The sequence below is a fragment of the Polyodon spathula genome, chromosome 8, assembly GCF_017654505.1.
Source record: "Polyodon spathula isolate WHYD16114869_AA chromosome 8, ASM1765450v1, whole genome shotgun sequence".
In the NCBI taxonomy this organism is placed as follows: Eukaryota; Metazoa; Chordata; class Actinopteri; order Acipenseriformes; family Polyodontidae; genus Polyodon; species Polyodon spathula.
Window position 1 is genome coordinate 43,855,047 of NC_054541.1, and position 26,145 is coordinate 43,881,191.

A 26,145-nucleotide genomic window follows, 5' to 3' on the forward strand; every position below is an offset into this window, starting at 1 on the left:
GCTGAAGCGCTATACCAAAGCGCCAAGGCGCTGACACTGAAAACGCCGAACCACTGTGCGCCGGAGCGCATGTACTGAGCATGAAGACGCTATGCACTAGATGCCGAAACGTCAGCTGACCCGCAGAGCGGAGACGCTAAGTGCTAGTACAGTGTCTTAGTCTAAAAAGACAATGGTGTTGTGTTATACTTACCTGTCTAATAAGGGGCAATGAAAGTGTCGTTTGCAGTAGTCTTCCTAATATATTGTATGGGAAAATAAATCCTTTTTTTTTTTTTGTTTTAGAGGAACTGCGGCCGCACTAAAGTGCAGATATTTGTAGCGTAGCTACAGAAAACAGCAACCACGCGGTGTGATGTTACAATTTGCGGGTGGTATTATAGGAGTAGCTGCTAGTAGCAGACTGAACTCCGGGTCTGGCGGAGGCGAGACCGAGGCTGCAAAAAATTGCGTGGCCTACAGGCGCGCAAAGTGTCCTCTAAACTCTATTCTATACCTGGGGAAGAATAGACAATACAAAAACCCAACAAAAATATATAACAAAAATATATATATATATATCAATATTAATAATATGAAAATATTAATATGAAGGAAGACGGAGAACCAACTCGGAAAGAACGCAATGCCCAAGCAAAGCGTGAAAGTGAAATATATATATATAATGCTCAAAAGAGCGAACATTGAAATAAACTCAGAGAAGGGCGGTAGCCAACTTCTCAAGCTCAAGGCTGTCGAGTACAATCAGTGAAGTAAATCTCACAGAGAGAACTTACCAGCTCAATGTCCTACAAAGGCTGAAGGCAAAAGAGGAAGAGAGTCTCTTTGCGCTGTGTATAGTAAGCTCCCAGGGGGGTGGGCTTACTCGTCAGCTCGCGCAGAGGCCTATCGGCAGCTTTGCTATAAAGCTCAGCCAATCCTACTGCCTGACGGCAATATCCCATACTTTGATGGTTATTTTCGACTTGAAAGGGAACCTGACACTCTCGCTTGTTTCCCTCTATATAAAATGCCATGGTAACCATTTAAGGAGTAGAGATCCCTTCATTAAACGAGACATGGCCAGACAGAAATTAAAATACATAAAGGGCATTAGAGCTTAAGCAATACTAGCTGTTTCCAATATTACTTAATAGGATGAGCCACAATAACCTATTCAACTAATAACTTCAGAGAACCAGTGCAGAAATATCCTAACATTCACATTCGCCAACTCAGCAGCACTTTTTAAAAGTGTTTGATAAGTGGAATAATTATCTGTGACAATGTCATTTAACACAAGAGTTATTTCAAAGAACCCCCTTTCCAGCTACTTGCTGTGAACCTTACGATCGTCTGGCCAGGCAGCTTCCACGCAATTAAATGCAGCAGACAGCACATTTCTTGTGCTGCATTGTGTAGCAAATACTACAGTGTTTATATGATGGAGCGCACACTTGCAGATATTGGCAGCGTGTTGCTGTAGCTTTTAAATGCATTTGAATTAAACAAAGCAAGCTTCATAAACGCAATGCTTACCAGCAGTTTGTTTAAAATAGCCGAAGCAATATTTAAACCCAACTGCTTATCGGCTGTTTGCAATATCAAGAAAGAGCGCAAAGTACCATGACAGAGATGTTAAGAAAGCAGAACCAGGGAGACAGGGAGTTTCAGGTTACTGTACATTTGCTATTTACTTTAAAAAAAAAAATGGTGATGACTTATAGCAAACTGCATAGCAACACTATCTATTGTAGCCTAATTAATCTCATTTAAGTTTGCTTACTTTTAAAGCAAACAGTTTCCCCATGTTTAAAGCAGTTTGCGTGTTGTTTTTGTTCATGAACCTATTTATGGATGTGTAAATGCATTTTCTATAGATATTCGCAAATCTGATTTTTTCACATATCCGCCTATACCCCAGTCCTTAGGGGGTCAAATATGCGATGTTGTACTCTATTGTATTCATATATAATTCATGTACATATCGTAATTAATGTGCTGTTGTTATAAGTAATACAACAATAGCAGGGCCCCTTTGAACGGTCTTTGAATGCAGTTTGTTGTAATTGCTCATTTTCGTAATTCAGTTAAGTGTATAACGAGCATTTTATTCTATGCTTTATATTGAGATTCCTGTTATCTTTTCAAATCTGACAAACAGCCACAACCAGTATAAAAAAACTAAAAAAGCAATTATCCTGTAATATTGTGCATGTTATACTCATAGCATTATGGTAATTAAACAAGCATGCATTAGTAAAATTACTAACAAAACGTGTAAGGGCTTGAAACAGAAATTTAAAAACAGGCCCATTGTGGTTTAATCTACTGATAGACTTCACATACTTCACACTCTCAAAGGGAAAAAAAAAATAAAAAGTGCACAAAGGAGAAGACAAACCTTAGTCTCTGGGCTCATTGAAAGGTGAATTTTTGGACAGCCTGAATCATGGCTATCTTTTCCTCCAGTAAAGCCAGCCTCATTGCAATGCAGCTCCAGGGCCCAGCTCCGAATGGAAAGTATGTGAAAGGATGCCTTTGGGATTTGGCTTTTGCTGTGAACCTGTAAATCAATAAATGTTCCTATTGCAAAGTTTCCATATACCAGATATGTACAGTATGTACTGCAGTTAATAGTCTTTAAGCTAACGGTTTCTTTTGACCGTAAGTCAGAACTGGACGGAATTATCAAGCTACAGCATTATACTGTATTCATAGTTCATAGAAAAAGTAATACAAGACAAAACAATATGTACTGTATTTTGTATCAATTAATCAAAAGTGTTAATTTGCTTTGAGTTTTTAATATGTGTTTAAAACAAGACTGAGCTGCCCCTTGATTATTTTATTGTTCCTATGCTGCATCTTACAGGACTCGTTTATTTTTCTTTTGTACTTTGTTGATTGTCCGTTCACCTTTGAAATGAGGGATTCTTTTAAGCAGTTTGAGGTTTACAATGACATGAACCTCTTTTGTTTTTCTTGCCGCATCTATTTTTGACTGAGAAGGGGATGCATACTTCTGCAATGATGGGAGCCACTGACAAGTATTCATTTTAAAAGAAACGTCACTAGATTTCCAGACCGTGGAGATACAAATATTTTAAATTTGCATGATTGCCATTTTGAGCCAAAATTGCAGAGGGGTTAAAAAGTTTGACAGTGTGTTGTTTTTTTTTTGCTTTCTTTTATTCTTTTGTGTTTAACTATTTCCTATTTGTGCTACGGGTAGGTATGGATGAACGTAGGAGGGTTACAAATACACAGCTAGAGTTTCACTTTTTAATCCTGTTCTTGTCTACCTCTTTGGGAGGAATTTCTCTGGCTCTGGCCAGTATTCAGGATCATAGTAGATATAACCGGCAGGTATCGCAACTGTAGCACCAGCTGGAATGAAGTGACCATTTACGTTCCAGTCCTTGGCAGCATCACAGGCTAACCTGTGGCATGATCAAAACAAATTATACTCAAAATAGATGCCATAAACTAATCTTCATTCTACAAATAAACTGTAAGTCAGCTCCCAACTGTGGCACAGTACACATGAAAGGTAATTTTTTTCTACATTGATGTATTATTTTAGGTCTATAAATGTTGCTAACTTTTTTTACTTCAGTTCTATCATTTTTACACAGTACTGCAGGGTGATTTTCCCTTCTCTGTGATGATCCTATTTCTGTATCGAACAATTCATAAAAATAATGGTATCCTTGTGGTACAATATTTGATGAAGAATTTTTCCCACCCATTAGAAGAAAATAATAATCTGTTCAGGAGGGGAACCCAATTTTTACATCCGTAAGGTCTCAGAGATAACCATGTCTAAATACTGCAGCTCCTGCACACTTCTGTAATCTAAAGAAACACAGCACAGGAAATTGGAAAACGCAAAACACATGTGAAAAAAACAGAATCATAATAATGCTTTTCAACACTTTGCTACATTTGTATTGATCCACAGTATACTGTACCTCAGTAAACTTTGATACGGTCATTAGCGTAAGTCTTGGTGATTGATGCACTATTAACATGTCTCCATTTCACAACAAACTGATAACACCAGCCACTGCACATAGAAACATAAGTATAAAGCATGCATGCAGCCTCATAATGCACAAAGCACAAGGATCTTTTCACTAGATAACAGAACAAGATTATTACATATCATAGCACTACAGAAATACACTTCCCGTGCAGTATATTTCTAGCAGCATGTTTACAGCCTCTTATTCTGTTGATGGAAATATAATACAGTTGCTTACAGCTTCCTCTGCACTGCAACAATATACAGAAGCCACTTTTTTTTTCCATGAGTTGTTCCTTTTTTTTTTTTTTTTTTTTGCAGAGAAACAGCACTTTGGATAAAGCTTACCTTATGAGCCACTAAAACAAACAAATAACTTTACTTAGTGTGACCAACAAGACAGACCGTGAAATACATGATCAAAAGCCTTTATATAGTCAAGGTCAGTTTTCCAAAGAAATCAGTCAACTGTGAGTTGTTCTTTAATGAGTCTGTAGTTGTTACACATTGTGAAATTATACTAGCATCACAAAAAATGCTTAAAAAATACTAAATATCTTTCTCATTGTAATATCTGTCTTATTATGCAGTCATGGATTATACCAATTAAAACAGGATTTGATTGAATGGTTACGGCAAAGTACCAAGAGCTTAGGAAATGTGGGTTTAAATGTTGGCTCAGCCAGTTATTTGTGGTGTGTAGGTTTGTGTGTGTGTTTGTGCGTGCGTGCGTGTGTTTTATGTGTGTGACATTTCTTGTGCTTCACTACGCTGTTAGGTAAAAGCAGGGACTTACTGGAAATGCAAAGTAATATGTGCAAAGATTTATCATGCTGCTAGTGTTGTTATAAAAGGACTTGAACCTTTTTAGGCATTTTGATGATTAATCCCACAGCTATTATTAACTGGTGCCTGTTTCCCACTGGGTACCGAAATAACACACTTCGTGATTTAGTGATTACGGAGCACAACTTGTTGCAAGAAAACAACTCTTGTACTGTAGGTGGAGAAGCTGTTTGCCATTAGTGCAGAGTGGGGTTGACTGTGCAACTGTTCATGCAACTAGTTGTTCAAATATTCAATATACATTGAAGAAAAATATAAATGTAACATATATAAAGTGTTGGTCCCATGTTTCATGAGCTGAAATAAAAGATCCCAGAAATTTTCCATACGCACAAAAAGCTTATTTCTCTCAAATTTTGTGCACAGATTTGTTTACATCCCTGTTAATGAGCATTTACCGGTCATAAAAACTCCTTGTTACACAAACAAGTTTACACCACTCACCCAAGGCACACAGTACTTCCTTTCTTTTTACCACATGTCTCCCCAGCACATATAGCTTCCTCAGCCTGGCACACCAGCCTGACTGCAGGCTTTCCTACCCTTCTTTGCAGGGGACTCAATTGGAACCAGCTGGCTCTGGCTCCGCCCCCTACTCTGCCACAGTATGTATGTATGCATGCATGTATTTGCAAATTAACTAAACAAAGTATTTCCTGGGTAGCTATCCATCATTTGGGAAACAAAATGTTTATCAACTACTATTATTATTTCAGGACTTTCTCATTAACACACTTTCCCATCAATGCTGCAATTATATTTTTCTTTAAAATATAGCCCAGGTGTAGTGCCTTTTATGGAATGTTCCATCATAGTAGAATCATCTTTACACTATCTCAGCTGGCACCCTCAGTGATAATACAGTAACTTCGAATATAGTTCTCTGGTATTTCACTATACAACTGTATGGGTTAAGAGGTGACCAATGGCAAAATAATGCTAAATAATTTGGTTAGAAATGACAGCAATATATTAGTTCATGAGCCAGCTCTCCTGTCAATATTTCTGACACAAAATTGTTAGTGTACTTAGTGCCTTGCAATATTGTATATATCCCTTTATTCAATGCTAAGCATTTTACAGAATGCCACAAGCAAGCAGAACATGTCAGACATCAAACTTCATTCCAGTGTCATGAATATCAAGCACGGACTATAGATAAACTCATAAAAATAACACATTAATGAGATGCGACAGATCCAGCAATAAACTCTCACTAAGATCCGGGGCTTGTTGTGAATTTGACTAGGATAAATACAATATTTCTAGTCTGATAACCATGAAAGACATCATGTGGAGTCTGATAACTCCCTAGCATGAAGCAGGGCAGGCTGAAGCAAGTATCGAGTGTGCCACTAATTTGATAAAGAAAACCAAAGGAGAATTGAGTCATCTTACTGTCCAGCAGAGGGCGAGGCAAGCTTTCCCTTGTAGAGGCTCAATCTAGTCCTACCAAGTAAGTCCTTGATGATCAAGGAGCATAAACCATGGAAAGACAGTGGGTATGCTCAAATATGTAGCACAGCAGGTGAGTCTATTACTGGATGCTGGTCTGAAAAATCTGTACAGTATCAAAGAAGGTCATATTTAAATGATCTAAACAATAAAACAATAATTTTTAAAAAAATCTGAGTTTTAAGATCTGTCGCAGTTCAGATCCTTTGAATAGACCCCAATGCCTTTTGAATTTTTTGGGTCACAGTAAACCACATCCTTATAGATTTGCACAAGGAGACAATATGTACCTACAGTCATATCACTGCTTTCCTGTTCCAGTCTATTCCATACTCTAAACAGAATCTAATGGAATACAGACAGTGGATGTTTTAGCTTAGTGAATGCAGCTGAGATAACAGCATCACAGTACAGCTTATGTAATCAGAAATAAAGCATCTATCAATCAAGGTAAAAACTTTGTTTGACTTTTTATTATTCCAGGTACTCCAGGTTTGGTGAACAGTGTAATTTCCCCTTTAGAAACATATAAGGTCTACATACTTAGAATCAGCAGCTTGGGAAATGTTTCTTAACTATAAAACTAACCATTCTCCACAATCATATTTTCACAAAAAACTCAGGTGCTATACTGCATTCAGGTATAGGTTATTTCCTGGACCCAGGTGGCTTTCGTGAGAAGCAATCACCCTAATCCTCTCCCTCCATCTCCAAGATTCAGGGGCCCTAATCATGTAATGCTCAGCGATGGAACCTTGTGTGTTATTTTGCTTCTCTAGCACAGTTTTCCATCTGCTTATAGTTTAATCTGTAGGGGGAAACCTCTTTATGGTGACACATATAGAAATGCAGCCTGTTTCTTTTTGAGAGATAACTATGAGGAAATGCATTGGAGGTTTCAAAGGCATTCATAATGAGGGTTTCTAGTTCACCACTGTTCACTGTCTCCCGAGAGCCTGAACATGAAGCGTTACAGCAGCCTTGTAATCTGTAATCAGGTGATCTCTATATGCTTAAAATATGCTAGCTATGCACTGTTCTTGAGTTTTGTATTCATAATTTTAAAACAACAATTAGTGGTACATTTAGAAATACTAAAAGTCGTACATAATGTCTTCTATGTTAAAAGGAGTTTGGCTCACATTATTATATCCCAGGATGATAAAGCATGGAATTCTCAATGGGGTTTGCTGATTGTGCACGTATTAGACATTAACCTTGCATAGGTGTGAATGGGTCAACTGTCACAAGGAATTTCATTGATGTGAGAGAAGAAAAAAAAGCCAGCAAAAGAGAAATAAGGAAAGAGAAAGAACAGGAGAGGGGTGTAGTTTTGGTGAAATTGGCTTATGTTCTTTACATGTATATTATACTTCAGTTTGAATATGCAGATTTTTTTTGTGGTACCTAATGCTTTGTGCTGTACAATTGTTCAAACACAGTCTACAGCAAAGGTATCTAGATGCAGCAGTTAGCTACAGCTTGGTATTTACAATATTTGCAGAGATTCTCAGCACAATAAAAGGGGTATCATAGCAATGTTAATAAAGCTAATTAGAGTTAGGGAAATTCATTTTAAAGTACTTTAAGGACACTAGAGAAAATGAATGTAATGTAAAATTCATTGGAGCTCATGTCTTCTTGGAAATTCAATATGAATATAACTGCAAATTTGAATAAACATTTTTCAAATTGCACCAATTAGTGAAACTCTAAATAGGTTAGTGGTTGACCTTTGCTGACCATACTCTTTTTCACGATGTAGAGGCATGTCGTAATTGGATTACAGTACTTTCAATTTTCATACACAACCAGATGTAGATGCAGCAATGGCAGATTAGTTCATTAGTCATCTCCAGATTCATCTCATATCTGCATATATGACAAGCCCAATTGCTCTACTCAAAGGAAGCTCGTTATATATTTAATGAAATGTCAGGAAAATTAGGCCTCAGATAAAATGCCTGCTATGTGGGAAGCAGTTACATCACACATTCTAAAAACTACTTGCCTGTGCTTTTGAAGACATTAAAACAGCATGTCTATTTTCAGAATGTACTTCATTTAGCTAAAGTGCTAAGGGAATATTTCTTTTTTCAAGGTAGCTTTTTTTGGCATGCACATTTTCATGCTAACAATTACTAAAACTTTTAACTTTCAAGAAGCAACTAAATGTCTTCAATGTTGCTAAGAGGCTAGGAAACAGATATTCAAAACAGTTGTGAGTGATGCAAGGGGAGTTACTAGGGTGTCCTCACCTTGCAAAATAATTGTACTTGGGGGGGATTTAAAACCAAGTTGCCAGGGGAATAAAAATCATTTTTTTCTTCTCAACTTTGAAGGAGAATTGATGATAAATATGCAAACCCACCATTTAATTTGTATAACATCTAAAGGACAATTCCTGCCAGTAAGGGGGTCTTACATGTGGCACACAGTGTTTTGATTGTCTGCAGTGTTTTGATTTGCAGTGCATGTACATGCATAAATACATTTTCTTTTCATGTGATACATGGACGGGTCCCTCTGTGTGTGCTCTGTTTAACTTGTGCTAACCCTTGTCATACTGTTAACCATGTTTTACCACAATTGAATAAGCTGTTTTCTGTATAAAAATAAAAATGATGACATGAATGTAAAGACAGATGGACAAGCATCTTCTTATACCCCACAGATTCTACAAGAAAAATGGCATGACCAAGTTTCATTACAACTGGATAAACTCTATCCAATTCAATTAACTACAAATGCATTGTAATAAACATAGTAATAACCATGTTGATCCATTTTAAGTTTAATTAAATGACCAACAATGTGTGATTAATAATTGCTCCAAATTTGATTTGTAATTTTCTAAAACCCTTATTTCCCAGCTAAAAAAGAATTAAGTTGGGCCTTAAATTCCTGTCAACAGGGCTGATAAGAAACTCCGAGACATAAGAAAATATTCCCTCTACTGCATGTATTTATAGTGACCTTTTTAACAAAAGCCGAAGCATAGCACAGCGCTCCCAATTACTGACATCAGCAGACCTCCTTGGTAACATTATGTACTTCACTCACAGGAATATATTATTTTCTTTCCATAAAAAAATGGAAATCCACCATGTTACAATCAATATCCAGATCAAAAGGCTGCAGTTGCTCTGATTAGTTTGAGTTATTTTTTTCAGGAAAGACGCTTTGACATTTTAAAATACACATGCAATGACATCAATATAAAAGCAATAAAGCCAAATTGGAATTTAGATGTGAGAGTCAGATAGAAGATGTTTTGATCTGGTTTCCCTTTTAGCCACTGAGAAATTCAATGCCTCAATGCAACTGAGTTGTAAAACTGGGAGGAAAGCTGAAAACAGCAATTAGGAAATAAGGTCCCTTTAACATACTGTATGGTTAATTTTCACTTTATGTGAGATTTCAGATAAGACTAGTTTATTGCAGGTGTCACATTTAGTGTATGACATTGTAGTTCTTTATCCATATTGCATTTTATTTTGTAGTGTTTCTTCAAGGATGTTTTGATGTGAACTATTATTTTAGGAATGTCTGTAAAGCATGGGAACTGCTATCGTCATAAATGCAGTTTTGTAAAAAGCCTCAAACGCAATGAATGAAAGCACAACACAATGAATCTTGCAAAGGGACCTTCACAGGAAAACCAGAGGCTACAGACAGTGTCGACTTGCAAATTCACAAGTACTTCATTTACCCTGAAGGGCATCAGCTAGGCATTATGGCTTGTTATCAATATGCAGGAAGCATGTTGCAAACCTTTCTGATTTACAGTTTTATTCTTGCATCTAAGCTGAATCAATACTTTTCTCACACTCCTGTCTGCTCCCTAATTTGCAGTTTGCTGCACAAACTACCAATCAAATGGCTTGCTCTCCTTAAATATGCCAGATTACTAAACTGCACAGCTATTTAGGTTAAGTACAGTATTACATCTGTGGCAATGCTGCTAAAAGAATGTGTTTTAGTAGCTTCAAAAGCTGTCATTAGAAAACACACATGGCATGCGTGCTTAATGAGATCATTTACATTAGTTAAATCAATGAGTTTCAGAATTAGTAATGACCACACGGAACAATGACTTCAGACAGTAAATACTGGCAGACAAAAGGACCATTAAAACTAGAACATAAAAAAAAAAAAAAAACACAAAAATACATTAAATTATTTTTGAATAGTTTAAAAAATGGTATTACTGTGATTTTCTAATTTTAGATTTGAGGTCCAGGGAGCAAGGTAATTCAGTCTTTGTCTGTAACAGGATCCCACTCTGTTTTTAGTTTTTGCGTGCATCAGGGACAATGCTTCAAGCAAGGAGTGATAGACAGCATGTATAGGTCCTGGGAAATACACACCCAAATCTGCATTTAACTGACTAGCCTGGAATTCAGTCCTATACCTCAAGATGTCCATATAGCAACTCCAATGAACAGATCTGAACAATAATGAAATTATCGCAGTAGTCCCTGCGTACAGCAACACCTCATAAGAGAACACTTTGATTCCCAATCTTTATGTATATGTAATTTATCTGGCTGTAAAAGCTTTTGTAAAAGCTTTTAGTATGTTAAAATCAATCTAAATGTATTTACAAGGATATATATTTAAACAAAGTAATGCCAGTTAAAAAGCCACTAGCTTTCTAAAGCATTCTATTTAATAAACCGCTAATCAGTAGTTTGTAGTAAATTGATGACCAATTCACTAAATTCACATTAAGTAATGGGGTGATTGCTTAATTAAGCAGTAAGACACGACAGGGTGTGTGATTAACATGACGCAATTACACCCCTAAAGGTGTTATGAGGCACGACACAAAGTGGTGTGCCTTTAACTCTGTACGATCAGAGTGCTCCCTCAAACCACGCAGTTGCCTAATTATTGCTAATTACTCAATTTATGTCGAGTCTAAACTGGCGTTGTGTGGCTGTAGAACTAAAATACAGGTAAGCAGACGAGGCGTGAAAAACTACAGGCTCTAAGCATGCTGGCTCCAATTGCTGCTGTCTAAAGAGTTATTCCATTTACTACCTGCAGGTGTCACTATTAGGCAGTGGTGACTAAGGAATCTTACAAAAGAGACTGGAACAATGGACATAAATGTTACATCAATGTGTTCTCTCCAGTACTTCTACCATGCCATATCAATATTCCCCCATCTTACAGAGTCCAGACATATTTGCTGTTCTTATAATAACCCTCTGCAGCCTTGTGTACTCCTTTCATAGGTATTTGAAGGTACAATCAATGCAAATCTAAGACCTTGTGGTTGTTGTGATTTGCCAGAGTATTTATTTCTGGCTACTTAAATCACTCCCACCCGTCAGGGCCATTCACCTCCAGGTTTAATAGAATTACTTAGGAACTGGTCAATGTATTAATTATGGTTGCAACTTAACAAAGACAAGGACTGGAAGAGTAGAAGTTGCTTCCCCTCTGCACTACAGCCTCTACAGATATGGTGCACAGCGAGGAATGTTCTATAACAGATACTGTTACCACCACACACTTAATTGAATCAATTCAACCTATATTCAGCTATTAATCCATTAAGTATGTCATTGATAACGTCATACTCTAGGACCACAGGTGTTCATCCTTGGACAAGCTCCGTCATGTCTCTTGCTCCCAGAAGTAGACTTCATAGCCCAGAAAAAATTATATATTTTTTTTTTTATTATTATTTGAACCAGTTCGAAAAGTTTTCATGGCTGTGCAACTTTAAGCTTTAAATCGTTATACTGTCACAAGTAAAACAAATAAAAATAAAATCTTAATTGATTATTGTGTTTGACGTTATTGTACTTTGATCCAAATTTGGGCATACTGCTCTATCAAATTAAATAGCAGTTCCATCTGCCCCCTATGCCTTGTTCTATCCTATTTGGGCATATAAATTTGAATGAAAACACATTATTGCATTTGAGGACTTGCCTCCGGCTGTCTGGCGAGGACAGTAATCTCTGGAGGTAGAAAGATATCACTCAGACTTGATTAAATACATAAAACATAAGCCGCCACCCATAAATCAGAGGTTTTAGTCAAATAATCAAGGGTCAAATGGAATCTTATTCTTTCTGCACTTCTGTTTTACATTATAACATCTGCTTTGTAATGTGGTTATATCTATACACTATAATACATTTAAGGGCAACTAATTGCGCTGCCCCATGACTAATAAAACAATCTCAATATTCTTTCTGTGTAAGGAAGGATAGGAATTTTTCCATAATAATTTTAAAGATTTGCATAATTATGTTATTTTTAAGAAAACAACAATTCATGATTCATATATACAACGCTTTCTCGTATTCATGAAACTTTAAAGCAGTTTATTCATGGTGAATTCAAGTTTAGAGTTTATTATAAATTAATGTCTAGTATAGCGGAATTGAAGATGAAATAAATTGATATTTAAAAATAATTATGCTTTGTTTTACCTCCTTTTGTTATGTCTCTAGGTAAATTGTTTTACTGTAATTCAGTTTTAATGAAGGATAGCCCATATATACTTCAAAACAACAGAAAACCAAACACAATACATAGAAGCCAAATTATATTATCCAGCAAGATATAATTGCATAAAAGGCAGACATGGCCAATACATTTATCATGACCTTTAACAGTACATGCCCATGTTTGACTTGAGAACAACAGGCTGAGCATGAAAATAAGATTATTTGGACAGTGTGTCAACTTTTTGTATCATTTTTATAAGTTCTACAAGCACAAGACTTCCAACAGGCCAGCCAAACTGTATGCCTTCTCTTTAAAACTGAAGTAATTTGTCTTTTTTGATACCATACTGCTAGTGAAGCTGTCAATCATAACACAAAAACTGATTAGTTTGAGTAGACTGTCACCAGCTATCTGTGACTGTACTGACCCATATCAACAGAACACTCTTACAGTCCAAAGATTCTCCATGCATCCCCTAAAATAGCATTTAACTTCAGTGGTTTAGCTGTAGGAGTTAAAAACACACTGGCAAAAATCAGAGAACGCTCATGCCTTTCCAAAACAGCATAATGTCTGCCATACATATTTTACGGTGTAGCTTTAATATTGTTATCGCTAATGACGTACTGCCATATTTCTACTTTATCTATATGTGGCCCCAAGAGCTTCTGTTTTCTGGTCCCAAATGTCAGGCAACTTCAAATGGCAGTTTGTGAACAAGCACTGCCATATAGGGTTAATTACTGATATAACAGACAATGTAAAACACACTGGAAAACTCCCAACAGGCTCAAGATTTCAGCAAGTAGATACCTGGTTAGTTTTAGGTTAGAACTATTCTTGAAAGAAATGTGCACTTAATACACAAATTCAAAGACAGCTATTTCTAAAAAAAATGTTTTTACATAAACTACCATCTTAAAGCCATCTCTCTTATGGCTCTCTGTTGAGTAATGCCATCTTGCTATACTGCTGAGTCCTGCTATGTTGAACCCCTTTAAGAGGATCACCTAGAGGAAAAAGAAAATTGACTTTGCTGTTCTGTACACGCAGTAAGAGTTAAGCATGAATGATGGGTGTTATGCCTCAAATGGTCCCTCATTGGAGCCAGTCCACTTGTGGAATTCTGATCACTTGTTTGCCATACTGTTCTTGCAGTTCATACAACGACCATGTGGGCTGCACTGAGATTTGTTTTTAAACAAGCATTGCAGAGGAAAATGGGAGAAATAAACAAGCCCAGAGGAACTGCAGGGAGCCGGCCCTCTAATTCTCAAATAATGAATGTTTCCAGCCAGGCCTGCCTGCTACCTCTAGCAGAACACAGCCACCACTGCACCCACTACCTCCTGCAGTTGTTAAATAGGATTCACAGTACCAGCAGCTGCTGGTCATTCAGACTGATAGTGTAAATAATACTTCTTGCCCAGCATTTCACAAAAAGCTTCCCTACCACCCTCTACCCCATGCTTGTATCAGCTGGCTGAGCCAGTCTGCCCATCTGTGTCATTTACACTGCGTGCTTGAAGACAGCTTCCACCACAGTGTAATTCCATTTAATTTAACTTAAGAAACTCAGGATTATTCAGGATTGTACAGATGGGAGACTATGTTTTGCTTTAGAGAGGTTCCTGACTGCATTCCAATTGTCCCTCAGGCCACATACACTGCCTTAAGAAATACACAGATCAGCTTATTGATATTACGAAATTATGAAAGCTGTATAACTCAGATAGTTTTTATATGGTATGTGAAATTGCTTTAAACTGGGGCTTCGTTTTTAACAGTTATAAGTCAAACGGTATTTGTAAGTAAGCGTTACCTCCTTTAGAAGCACAATACTGTCACTTATAAACTTTTGTACCCTGCAGAACCCAAATTAATGTACAATCTGGTAGACAAATACGAAACAATTTTTGATCACTTTGATGACTTTGTTTTGGTAATATTTATATGCAGCAATCAAGATAAGATCGTGATTGTATATATTTGAGTCTGCCTAGTTTCTTAGCTCAATCATAATCTTTCTACTTCTTGTTTGCTTTACTTCTGAGTAATTTGCTGGCTCTTTAATTCTACAATATTCTCAGAAAGAAAGATTTTAACATCTACTCATTAAATTCCACAACATATCCAACACAGGGGTTCCTAACACAGATGTGAGGAGCAACAGGATGAGGTAACATTATGCATAACAGCAACACTTGTATCTTATGCATGCCATCCCAAACCTTAACCACTCAAAAGAGCCAGGCTCGTTTGGAAGAGACCTTCCCTGCATCTCTTTCCCTGATAACCTCTTTGACATGCTACAGTAGTAAATAGCATTTATTTTTGTTCCTGCTGTTTTTGCTGTTCAATAAATCATTTTAACCAGAGTGAGCAAAATTAAGATGAACAGATTCTTCTCACCTGTTCACTCTTGCTTCGGAGCAATTTTCCACATTGTCAACGTGCTATTGCCACATGTGGTACTAATTCAAGCCTATTAGACATTTGGCATATTTTTTAATTATCAAAACAGCAGCAGATATTAATAACAGTAAACTATAACTTGTTCCAAATCTAATGTAAGTGATATTGTTATATTTAGTAATCAGGGATGTGCTATTATTCATATTCATAATCATACTCTGAGCCATTACACTCATACTTGGATCCATCATACTCATATCATAAAGCACATTTCTGGCAATCCTTTACTCGTATAAGCTAATAAGTTATATAACTGCTCTTAGTCGTACTCGCTCTTACTTATAATTTACTGTATTCTTTATGTTGCTCTTACTTGAATTTGATCTTTTTGTACTTTCATAACTGCTCTTCTCTGTCATGGATAAGAGTGCTGGCAATAAATAAATCAATAATTTGACAGTAATTCTGATTGATTCTGAAGTCCTAATGCAAAAAAAAATGGAAGTGCACAAAAAAACGTGTGTAAGGAATAGATTTTGTCCTCGCATATTACTCATAATCGGAAAAAAAGTACATTCTAATCATTACAGATTATCTTTATACCTGTTACTCGGCACACACCTATTGGTAATTTAATGTTACCTGGAAGTAAACACCAGCTGGAGTAAAGGTTGACTGTGTTTAGACCCCAGTGTGTCAGTAATATTACAACAGCCATCTTGCGGGTCTTGTGCACATTTTTTATTTCAATCTATTGAAGGTAAATAAAAACAAAGCCATACTGAAATAAATGCCTGGTATAGAATAACAAATAGCACTGAATAACTATGAAAACCAGACAAGTGGTATTTAAGACCTAGGTGCCTATAGGTAAGCAGGTTATTTTGTTGGTACTGATTTTCAGTATGTGGAATAATTCTTGTAACTCAAGATACATGTACAAATGAAGACATACAGAGAAAGCTGCTTCCAATACTTCCAATAACTGTTAATATCAAGGTTTATCACAACTCAGTAAGCAGTTTACCAGATATCTGGGAAGTGTGACATAAGTATTCATGTATGTATAATCACTTGCCCTATTACACATTGCCAGTGTCTCGTGAGGATCACTGCTTTCTTACATGTCCAAAGTGGCACCCTAGTGTTACAGCAGGTGTTTCCAATGTTGGCTGTTCTAACCCTGCATTGTGTATTTTCCCTATAATAAGCACTTGATGCTTATATAAAAAATGCACTTCTGTTACAAAAACATGCTGCCAACATTAGTTACTAGGATCTATCTTTTATAAATGTAATTCTGTTTAACAAAAAAAGTTATTGCAAATCAAGGGTGAAGTACCCCAGGACCAGACTCACCAGCCCCTACCAGTATAATGTGTCTACACAGTTCAGACTTATGGTAACGGGTGAAAGGGAGTTCAGCTGCTCATTGCATCACTCTGTTACATATCACTGCAGGTCTTTGGTCTAGTTACCATTCCACTTTCATACAGTTCATACCATGTGCTGTATACGCAGTGAAGTTCAAATAGATTAGATTATCAAAGCTAGAGAGAGATGCAATTGAATCCTATGTGTGACCTAACCCAGTGTGATTGTTCTAAAATCTACAGCATTAAGATAATACAAATAGTTCACCTCGCTCATTTTCTACCTGCTTAAAAACACCTTTTGTACAAAGTATAAAATAACGAACTTTAGATATCATCAATAAAAAAAATAACTTTTTTATACCACCAGCGGGGATCGCTGAAGCACAAGGCGTTCAAGACCCAGATGATTTCTCTCTCTAAATTTAAAGTTATCCATACAAGGGTGGTACCATACAGACAAGGTCAACAACCAAGGTAATCAGGGTTTTATTCTGATTGGAAACTGGTAACAGTGCCTTTATCGTTATTTTAAACATATTAAATCTTTACTTTACAGATAAAGTTCAATGTTTTGCTTTGCTCCCGTTTAGCTTTGTTAATGCTAGACAGTCCATCACAACGTTCCGCAACGTGCTCTGCAATAGAGCTTCCTGATTGGTGGATGGAAGTCATTTATTTTTCTACATGTGGATCTATTCACAAAACAGGTATTGTGCACAGTGATATGGAAAACTGAGTGGCTATATTGGAGAGAGAACCTATTTTTATACCTTCTGCTATTTGTAATTCACAATGCCTTTGCCATCTGTTTGCAATGCACCACTCGTCTTGGGATTCATGCATTCAAGCATTCGGTGTATTTCCTATTGTATTATGTTTAATTTTAGTAATTAATGATGCTCTTCAGCTTTTTGTGCTTGGCACTACTGAATCCCCCTGTGTATGTGAAAGAAGCAAAATAAAAAAGAAATTAAATAATGCACGACTTTATAGCAAAGCAAGCAAACCTTGCTGGGAGTAAAAACAAAGAGGGAAATGGTAAATGTGCTGTAGATTGCTCAATATACACTGACACAAACACACTAAAAAGAGAATATCTGTTTATCTGTTGATATTTTGCCGATCTGAGAACAGGTACATTTGTGTTACTAGCAATCATGGATCTGTTAATAACAGATGCTGTTTTACAGTGCAGTATTTGTGAAGATCCTGTTTTTTGCCACCTTTATAATTCTAGTGAAGCTGGTTATGGCAGAGAATAACTGATTGAGCAGGACTACACAGCCATGTAAAAGTCTTGCTAGGGATGATACTTTCCTTACATGATATATTGTATTATAATAGAGGTATGTGTCCATAGACGGCACGTATAAGAGGCTTGGGGAGGCTAAGCCTCTCCAAAATAAATTGCCCAAACCCTCAAAAGAAATTGTTCTGACCAACTTAAAAACATTTTATGAGAGATATCTTTTTTTTCCTGGAAGCACGCAATGCAGGTTTACTTTTCCTACTGCGCAACCACCAGACCGCTAGGGCAGCTGGGATATCAGAATCAACACTGTAGCACAGATACAGGATTTGACTGGCATTTCAATGTCATTCGAGGAGACAATGCTTGGCTGGTTTATCGTCCATTCACCCCGCCAATCTGAGCCCCCCATACCGCTGCAGGAGATGGAAAATTCTGAATCCTTTTGCTGTTATCTATAAAAACAGCCTGATCCAAATCTGATTTTACAGCACTTGTGACAAAATATGTTCGTACCATACAGTTGGTTTTCATGCACCGCCATTTTGTGAGAATTTGGTAACTGTGCCGCTACAGTCATAACATACTTCTTTCAACTGTTTGAACAAATACCACCTTTCAGAACACTATTTGTGGTGCCAGATTACGAATGTTTCTGAAGTTTTTTCTTTAGATTTTTCCAGTCCTTCACTCCATTTTCAGTGAAAGCAGGATCTTTAGAACTTCTGAAAAAGTGCCTGCAAGGAAAGCAGAAAAGCACATCTGCCTGCTTACTGTACTCTAAATATGAAAAAGTATTTTAATATTCTGATGAAAATGAATGGTTTTGCATAGTAAGGACAGTTTTCAGATTCACAAGTAAACAAGGCTATGATGGTCCTCTTGCAGTATCAGCAGGGCCCAAAATACACGATTTAGTTGCGTTTCAATGTCATTCGAGGAGACAATGCTTGGCTGGTTTAACGTCCATTCTGCCCGCCGATCTGAGCCCCTTATGGATAATTGAAAGTTTATGGTAAGAGTGCATTATTTTTTTGCAAATATACCTTATGAAACATGGTGAATGCCCCTTGATTATAAGTACGATAGTAAGTGCATATTTAGAAGCTTATAGTCAGTATTAATAATTGATTTAAATTGGTGTGAAGTGATAGAAATGGTGTTAGGAATTGTTGTCGGTACAGAAGGACTGCAGAACAGGTTAACAGTTTTAAAGGGTCAAAAAACAGTGCAGCTTGTTATCCTTACAGTTTTTCTAATTTGTTTTAAAGTACAAGCTAGTGCTATGTTTAACTTCATTTATTTGACTGCTTTATGTTGGAAAAAATAAGCAATGTCAAATATACATGTAGCATCCCTGAGTGGTTTCGAGGTCTGTTTTGTGCTATAAGTTCTCAAAAAGATGCAGGAGAATGAATCCAGTTTGTGTCCGTCAGTCCAACTATTTTTCAAACTCAACACAACGTATCCAAACTCACTAATAACAGAGTAATAAAAAAAATAATGCAAGTCTCACGCACCACCTATGTATGTGTCATTTCTATCGTGGAGACATAGCTTATTGTTCACCAAGTGGTTCTTGAATGAAGAATAGTTTTTCATACTTGATATGAATATATACACTTCCTAACTAATTGTAGTTTTTTACAAAATAGTCCGTCACTAAATAGTCCCTCGCGATCACGAAAAAAAAAAAAAAATCACAGAATTTCCTCTCTTGCAGAATTTTAAATTCTTGGCAAAAAAACAAAAACTCAAACATTTGGTCCCTACTATTATTGTTACATGTCGCTATATGTACGCTAAGGCGTGTGGCAGGGTTTCAGTGCAGCTTGAGCCATCAGCGAGCTCCCAAAACAAATCTAAATTAGCAACGAACATAACGGCAAGATAGGACATGAAGCTACAAAGACCTTCATGAAGAAGGGTGGGAAGTGTGGCAGAGTAAAGCTCTGCCCTTTTTTAAATTGGCAGGGATGGGGTTAATTTCCCCTACCTGCCTGGGTTTATTATGTTCAGGTGGCTGGGGTACAAAAGATTTAGAAGTGAGTAGTTTTGAGATTTACGATTATACTGTAAATTTACAGTATAATCATAAATCTTGAACAAACTACTCACTTCTAAATCTTTTGTAGTCATTTTTGTATTACTTTAGTATAAATACATGTTAATTTGGATTCATATGTTTTTTTCTGACTTTATGTGAACGAAAAGACACACATTTGCCCGTTTTCTCATTGGAAATAGTGATATTTTGAAATATCACTGTCCTGGTCACAAAAGCAAAGTTTGTGGGGAATAATAGCCATTTTCTATATTATGGAGGCATAAGCAATTAGGAAATAACACTTACTACCCAGGAAACAAAAAATAATAATAATTGTTACACGGTGTGATCATATGAAGTCCATTCATTTAAAATACAAAATGCAAGTCCATTATTTCCAATAACTCACTGCCAGAGCTTCTGTTAAAACAACAGAAGACTGTGACAACGACTAAGGCCAGACAGAAAGTGTCTACTGAAGAACGAAACAAGGTAAGATTTTAATTATTTCTTTTTACAATAGGATTTCATAATTTAGTCGCAAGTACGAAGCGTTGTTCCTTTACTCCTCTTATGTGAAAGGTAAGATAAAAAACAATTAGGACCTTGCTTGTACTCCCAATGTTGCAGGTCTTGAAAGATGTAATTCTAATTAAGGGAATAAAGTTTTTTGTACATGGTGTGGTAACATGAATGCTCAAAAAGGAAGTGGGTGGTGAACTATATTAGATATTATCCAATTACTCAGAATGACTTAACATTTTTGTGAAAATACTTTTTTTTTTTTTTTTTTTTTTTTAACATTACTTTCCTGTTTGTTTTGTGGTATGTGATGGTAGCACTTTCATACCTTTGGTCAAAGAAACCAAAAAAAAAAACAATGCCACCTGTCATTGTTTCCAAACTATTTCTATGTGGATACGTTTTAAAATTACAACATTTTGGTGAACAACAAATGTTTCTAAAATACCCTGTTACATGTGTACAAAAATGCTCCAAGCTTAGTACACGTTTGTAAAACAGAGCATTTGTAAAATATACCAATGCTTTTTTTTTTTTTATTAATATTTGTTAACACTGTTTTTCATTAAAAAGCCTTTGCTGCAGAATTTGACAAGTTATTTGCAGAAAACACGCTTCTCATGACATTAGGGTGTCGTTACAGCCCTAGCAGCTGCTGCATTCAATATATCATTTTCAATTCCTAGAACAAAGTTTCAAGATGCTACATTCTGCATTAAACACTATTTAACAAAAGTACTGCTCCCAGAGATAAGCATATGGACCTACTCCTTAGGTTTCAGTGCCTTCAAGTTTAACTGCATTTTCAGGGTTCAGCCTTTCTTACAAATGAGCTTTAAATCAGTGAACAGAGCTGTGACCAAACCATACCGCAGTCATTTATGCTTTTCTGAGGGCCTACACAAATGAACCTAGCTTAGAACTACTCTGCACAAATTACACTGCACCCATGGAATACTATAATTATTACTTGAAACAAGGGATTGATTGTTGCAAAGTTACACCTTGTCCACACCATCATTCACAAGATCTCATAGCATCCCAAGTTGTAATGTACAGAAAAACAATTGCACCATTACCAGAACAGAATCTCATAACATTTGTCCATGCAGTTTCATCAGAACTGTTTTATGAAAATTGTACAAATGTTTCCCCCAAGATACACGCCTACCTAACTTAATTTATATTGCTTTCTAAAAGACAGACTGAAAAGGATCCCCTTAGTTCCCAGATTCTAATGATCTCGGTAACTACTGTTAAGAATGTTTAATCAGGTTTCAAAATGGGACATGCAGTTCACACAGTATGTTCCAAAAGACAGACAGAAAGGCACCTCAGTATATCTCTTGGATGACTTGTGCTAAGAACCAGGCCAAGTTTCATCACAATTGGATAAGTGTGTGTCTAGATACACTTAAAACTCTAGAGTGACAGCTGGGATAATAAAGCAGTAAAAATATGTACGTGTCTGGCATAAAACTCATCCACCTCCCTCTGCAACTTCTCCTGGCAGTCTTGATGAATTGCCAGCAAGTAAGCAGCAAAGGCAAGGGTGCTGCTGGTGGTCTCGTAGCCGGCAAGCAGGAAGATAAAAGCCTGGCCCATGATTTCGTCTTCAGTCAGCATCCTCTTCTGAGTTTTCTATTACTTAAAAAAACAGAAACAATACTGCTATCAAGCTTTTACAGATGATTTTTTTTAAATCAAAGTTATTCTCACAAAAGGTACTGTACTTTATATTTCCCATAACAATTAATCTTTTAACTTTTAATTATCCTATTATGTGTGTTATTTAGGATTATCTGTTGTTGTTTCTGATAAGTTCATTATTAGCAATGCTTAATTATTTCAGCTATTGAAAAACTGATTGTGGGGAAGCGTATTAGTGTTGCACTGTGCACTTAAGTGCAACAATGATATGCTTCCCCCCAATCAGCATAGAGGTCTTCTCAAAAGCATTTTTTTTGCTGGAATAGTTTAGGAAGCATGGCAAAAACTCCTCGAAGCAGAACAAATTGAGAGTGAGAGAGCACACATAATACAATTTTAGATATGTAAGAAATTAAGTATTTGCAAATTCAGTGGTATCAACTGAAGTCTAAGAACTACACATAAAGCGTAAGGGAACACTACAAATAAATTAATTTCTCGGCTGTCCATTTGATGCTTTAAAATGAAAGCACAACTTATATTTTAATATTGTGTACCAGTACTGGTTCTGAATTGAAAGTCGTAACACCTGGGTGCATTAAACTCTCCTTTCACCCCACAGCTGTAGGAGTCAACACATGAAGAGTACCTCATTGAGGGGTTGCTGTTCCCTCTGTTTGATCACGTTTTTGATAAAGCCAATGAAGAAATTATTCAACTGATCCCGCTGTTTGTTGGGTACAAGCCACACAAGAGGATCAATACGTTTTGGGAACGCAACTTAAAAAAAAAAAAAAAAAAAAAAAAAAAGAGCAACACAATACATCTTTTAATTCTGTTCTGCTACAGTACAAGAACTGAGTTTACACTGCACTTCACTATTTATCATGGCCTCTTAAAAACACAATCTGATCTCCTTCTACTCTCAACATTGCTCTTCTTGTTACCTATCTAGTTGCAAGCTCTGGGAGCACGGCCCTATTCTACTGTGTTTACTTATTAATGTATTTATGTATTCAAACAATGAATCAAGATTTTCAGTGAGGATGCAGCAAGTGTACAACAACAAATGAACTGCATAAACAACAACAAAAAAAAAAAAATGAAATGAGAAACGGTAAATGTTGACTAAGTATATATTTAATCTATACCCTGCAGTACTAAGCCACAGCTTACAACAACAGCAAATCCACCTGGACTGCAGAAAGCACTTATTTTTAAGTGGAATCCTAGGATAACCAGTACTGTATCAGTGCTTGCATCATCTTGAACTTGCACTGAACTGCTCCACACTTTGCCGTATTCTGCTAATGCTCGCAATCATAATTATACTTGCTGCACCTTGCTCTTGATTTTACTCTTAAAGGCAACCGTTGCTCTTATTTGAAATCATTCTTATCCATTTATTGTACTTGCTCTTAATGGAATTTACTTTTATAACCAAATATTTAACTTGAACTGCTCTTAGCTCTCAAACTTAATTATTTGCTGTAATTTTTATTTTCTCTCATTTCAATTTGCTTTTACTACTAAACGTAATGTATTTTATAACTGCTCTTATCTGTAATGTGATACTTTGTAACAACTGTAAGTAGCCCTGGATAAGGGCGTCTGGTAATAAATAAATATCGACGGTGATTCTCCAGTGCTGTAAAATGCTCTAAAAGTGCAGCACTGGCTTATCCTGGCAGTGTTTGATGTAATGCAGTAATTTTACAGATGACTATCTTAGGATAACCAATTAAATAGTTTCACTGAAAAACATACAGGTATGAGAGTGGTTTATTGATCGTCAATTTATTAACCAATTTAAGCTAAATATAATTGATTTAGGTCTACATTGATTTTAAAGTAACCTACTGTTTTTTTCATCAAACAATGCTGGTGAGATTTTTCCTTTTCTCTTAGACTGCTGCAGGTATTGATTTGTCAGATAAAATACTGACTGTATCATATAACAAAATGTCTGAGACACAGACTTCAGGGATATTATTAATACATAGTCAAACAACTTTGAGATACACCAACACTGTAAACATAATCAACATCAAGATAGTATTTTTGACATAACTGAAACCAAAGCTTCTGACATTGTAATTCAAACCACATCAAATGCTTCACCCAGGTTAGTTACACAAGCAGCTATCATAACCACAACATCCCCCACAAACAGTGGGATACTTACTGAACACCAACAACAAAGGCGGGAATAACGTGAAACCTACACAGGGTTACAGCCACACATGAAAATGTAACAAGTAGATTAAATGTTAGTACATGATGTTATAATATTTTATCTTTTTTTTTTCAGCCTAGGCGCAGACAGAGTGTGTACTATCAATTAATATTGTAAATCACTTTTATCTGATGCCTCATTTCTTGCATTTTTCAAGAAACTCAAGAAAATTAGATGCCGTACATTTTAGCAATGAAGGACTTGCTGCTTAGCAGCTGTTTAAAGGAAAGTAGCTTCAGATTTCAGTTTTTGGTATTTGACTGTCCACTGAATTGTTTATGATATCTGAAAGCATTCTGAGTGGTTATTGTCATGTTTAACAATACCTCAAATACATTTTATTATTATTATTATTATTATTATTATCATCTGTTTCAAGTTGCTTTCATCTATGTTCAGGAAATGCTCCTCTGTTTTGGTTTCCTGTTCATAGATACCTTTTACTTTGGCTAGATCAGCCAATGTGTCTTTATAGAAGTAAGAACCAGCGCCATCTAGTGGTCCTCCACTTTGACTAAAGCTTCCTTTTGTTTCGCTGACAATGCACAGCAGTTCTGTAGATGGTGCTGGTGCTTACTAATATAAAGACACTTGGCTGATCTAGCCTATGTTACATATGTTATAACTCTTATAGTCAAAGCACCTTATTGCAAACGTCATAAAAACTTACAGGCAGTAAAACAGACATAAGGGAAAACACCCAATCTTGCCAGAAATATTTATATTTAGTTTTTTGTACTGAAGTATTAAATAATGTTTTGTATTCAACGCTACAATGTACGGTTACACAACCTTTTTTGTCTTATCTTATTTTGGAATCTCTATAGCATTCATTCAAATTCAACAATGACTCGTACTGTTTCAAATATTCTGGGTTGCTTGTTGTAAGGAAAGTAAATGAAAGGATCTTGTTTAATGTGGGTTTCTGCTGTTCATACATACTTTTTCATATGCTGTATTGTGCATTGAGCGTTGTGTTTACTGCACTCTTCAAATCTTGGAATAACCACATGTACTGTCCGCTATATCTTCCTTTAAAATGAATAATAGTCTATTTGATTGCAAAATGCTTAAAACTTTTTAACATAACTTTTCAATTTGAATCATATTCAAGCATGGTATTGAGATATATGCTGTAGAAAAGCCTTCCTCAGAGCCTGCGAAAGCCCTTTTTTTCTTTTATCTCAAACCTACTGATGAATATCAAAGCTATGACCGGAGTGAGCATAAACTTCCAAGTTTTCTACCAGTGTGTCAGCTGCTATGTTTATCAGGGAGACCATCTGAAAAAAGAAAAGAGAAACACAGAAAGACCCTTTTAAGCTCCTTTGTTGTTCTTTCACAGGTTATCCTGAATTAAAAAAACTACCTCAGGAGAATTTGTTACCTTTAGCCTACTCTATGGATTTTTTTAAGCAAAAAAAAAAAACTCTGTCAGACAATGCCCAATATTAGTATGGTACGGCATTAACTGTCCTTTTACAAGTTAATAATTTATTAAGTTCTGTTTTGTTCTTCCTAATCCCTGTAAAAGTTAAAGTTGGGTTTTGTTTGAAAAGTATTAATTTGGGTTATGAGCACTTGAGGAAGCACACAGCCTCAGTTGGTTTGCAGACTAAACATATCTTTGAAAACTGAACATAAACTAACCTTCCTGGTTAAATGAATCAAAATGGGCTCTAAAATACAGTCCTTAAAAAAAACATTTTTAAAATAGTGTATTTTGTGATTACAGCCATATCACAGTGTTAAGATGGCTGCTATATAAACAATATTCTGTTGATATTTTTATTACAGACCAACTTGTAACTACAAATGCATTTAATTATATTCATTCTAATATAACATTATTCTTGTTTTTTTGTTGTC

The 26,145-nt window shown here is 36.1% G+C and overlaps 1 protein-coding gene across 2 annotated transcripts in view; it reads right to left on the minus strand.

The window, feature by feature from the left end:
• The window catches only part of LOC121320005 (bifunctional cytochrome P450/NADPH--P450 reductase 1-like), a 60,473-nt gene that overhangs the window by 6,890 nt on the left and 27,438 nt on the right, over positions 1-26,145 (minus strand). For both annotated transcript variants that reach the window (XM_041258071.1, XM_041258070.1), the window contains 2 exons: positions 21,855-22,037; positions 2,384-2,545 (listed from right to left, as the gene is read on the minus strand). In XM_041258071.1, coding sequence (XP_041114005.1) covers positions 2,384-2,545; positions 21,855-22,016 — 324 coding nt within the window. In that variant the 5' untranslated portion in view covers positions 22,017-22,037. The remainder of the gene's footprint in view (positions 1-2,383; positions 2,546-21,854; positions 22,038-26,145) is intronic.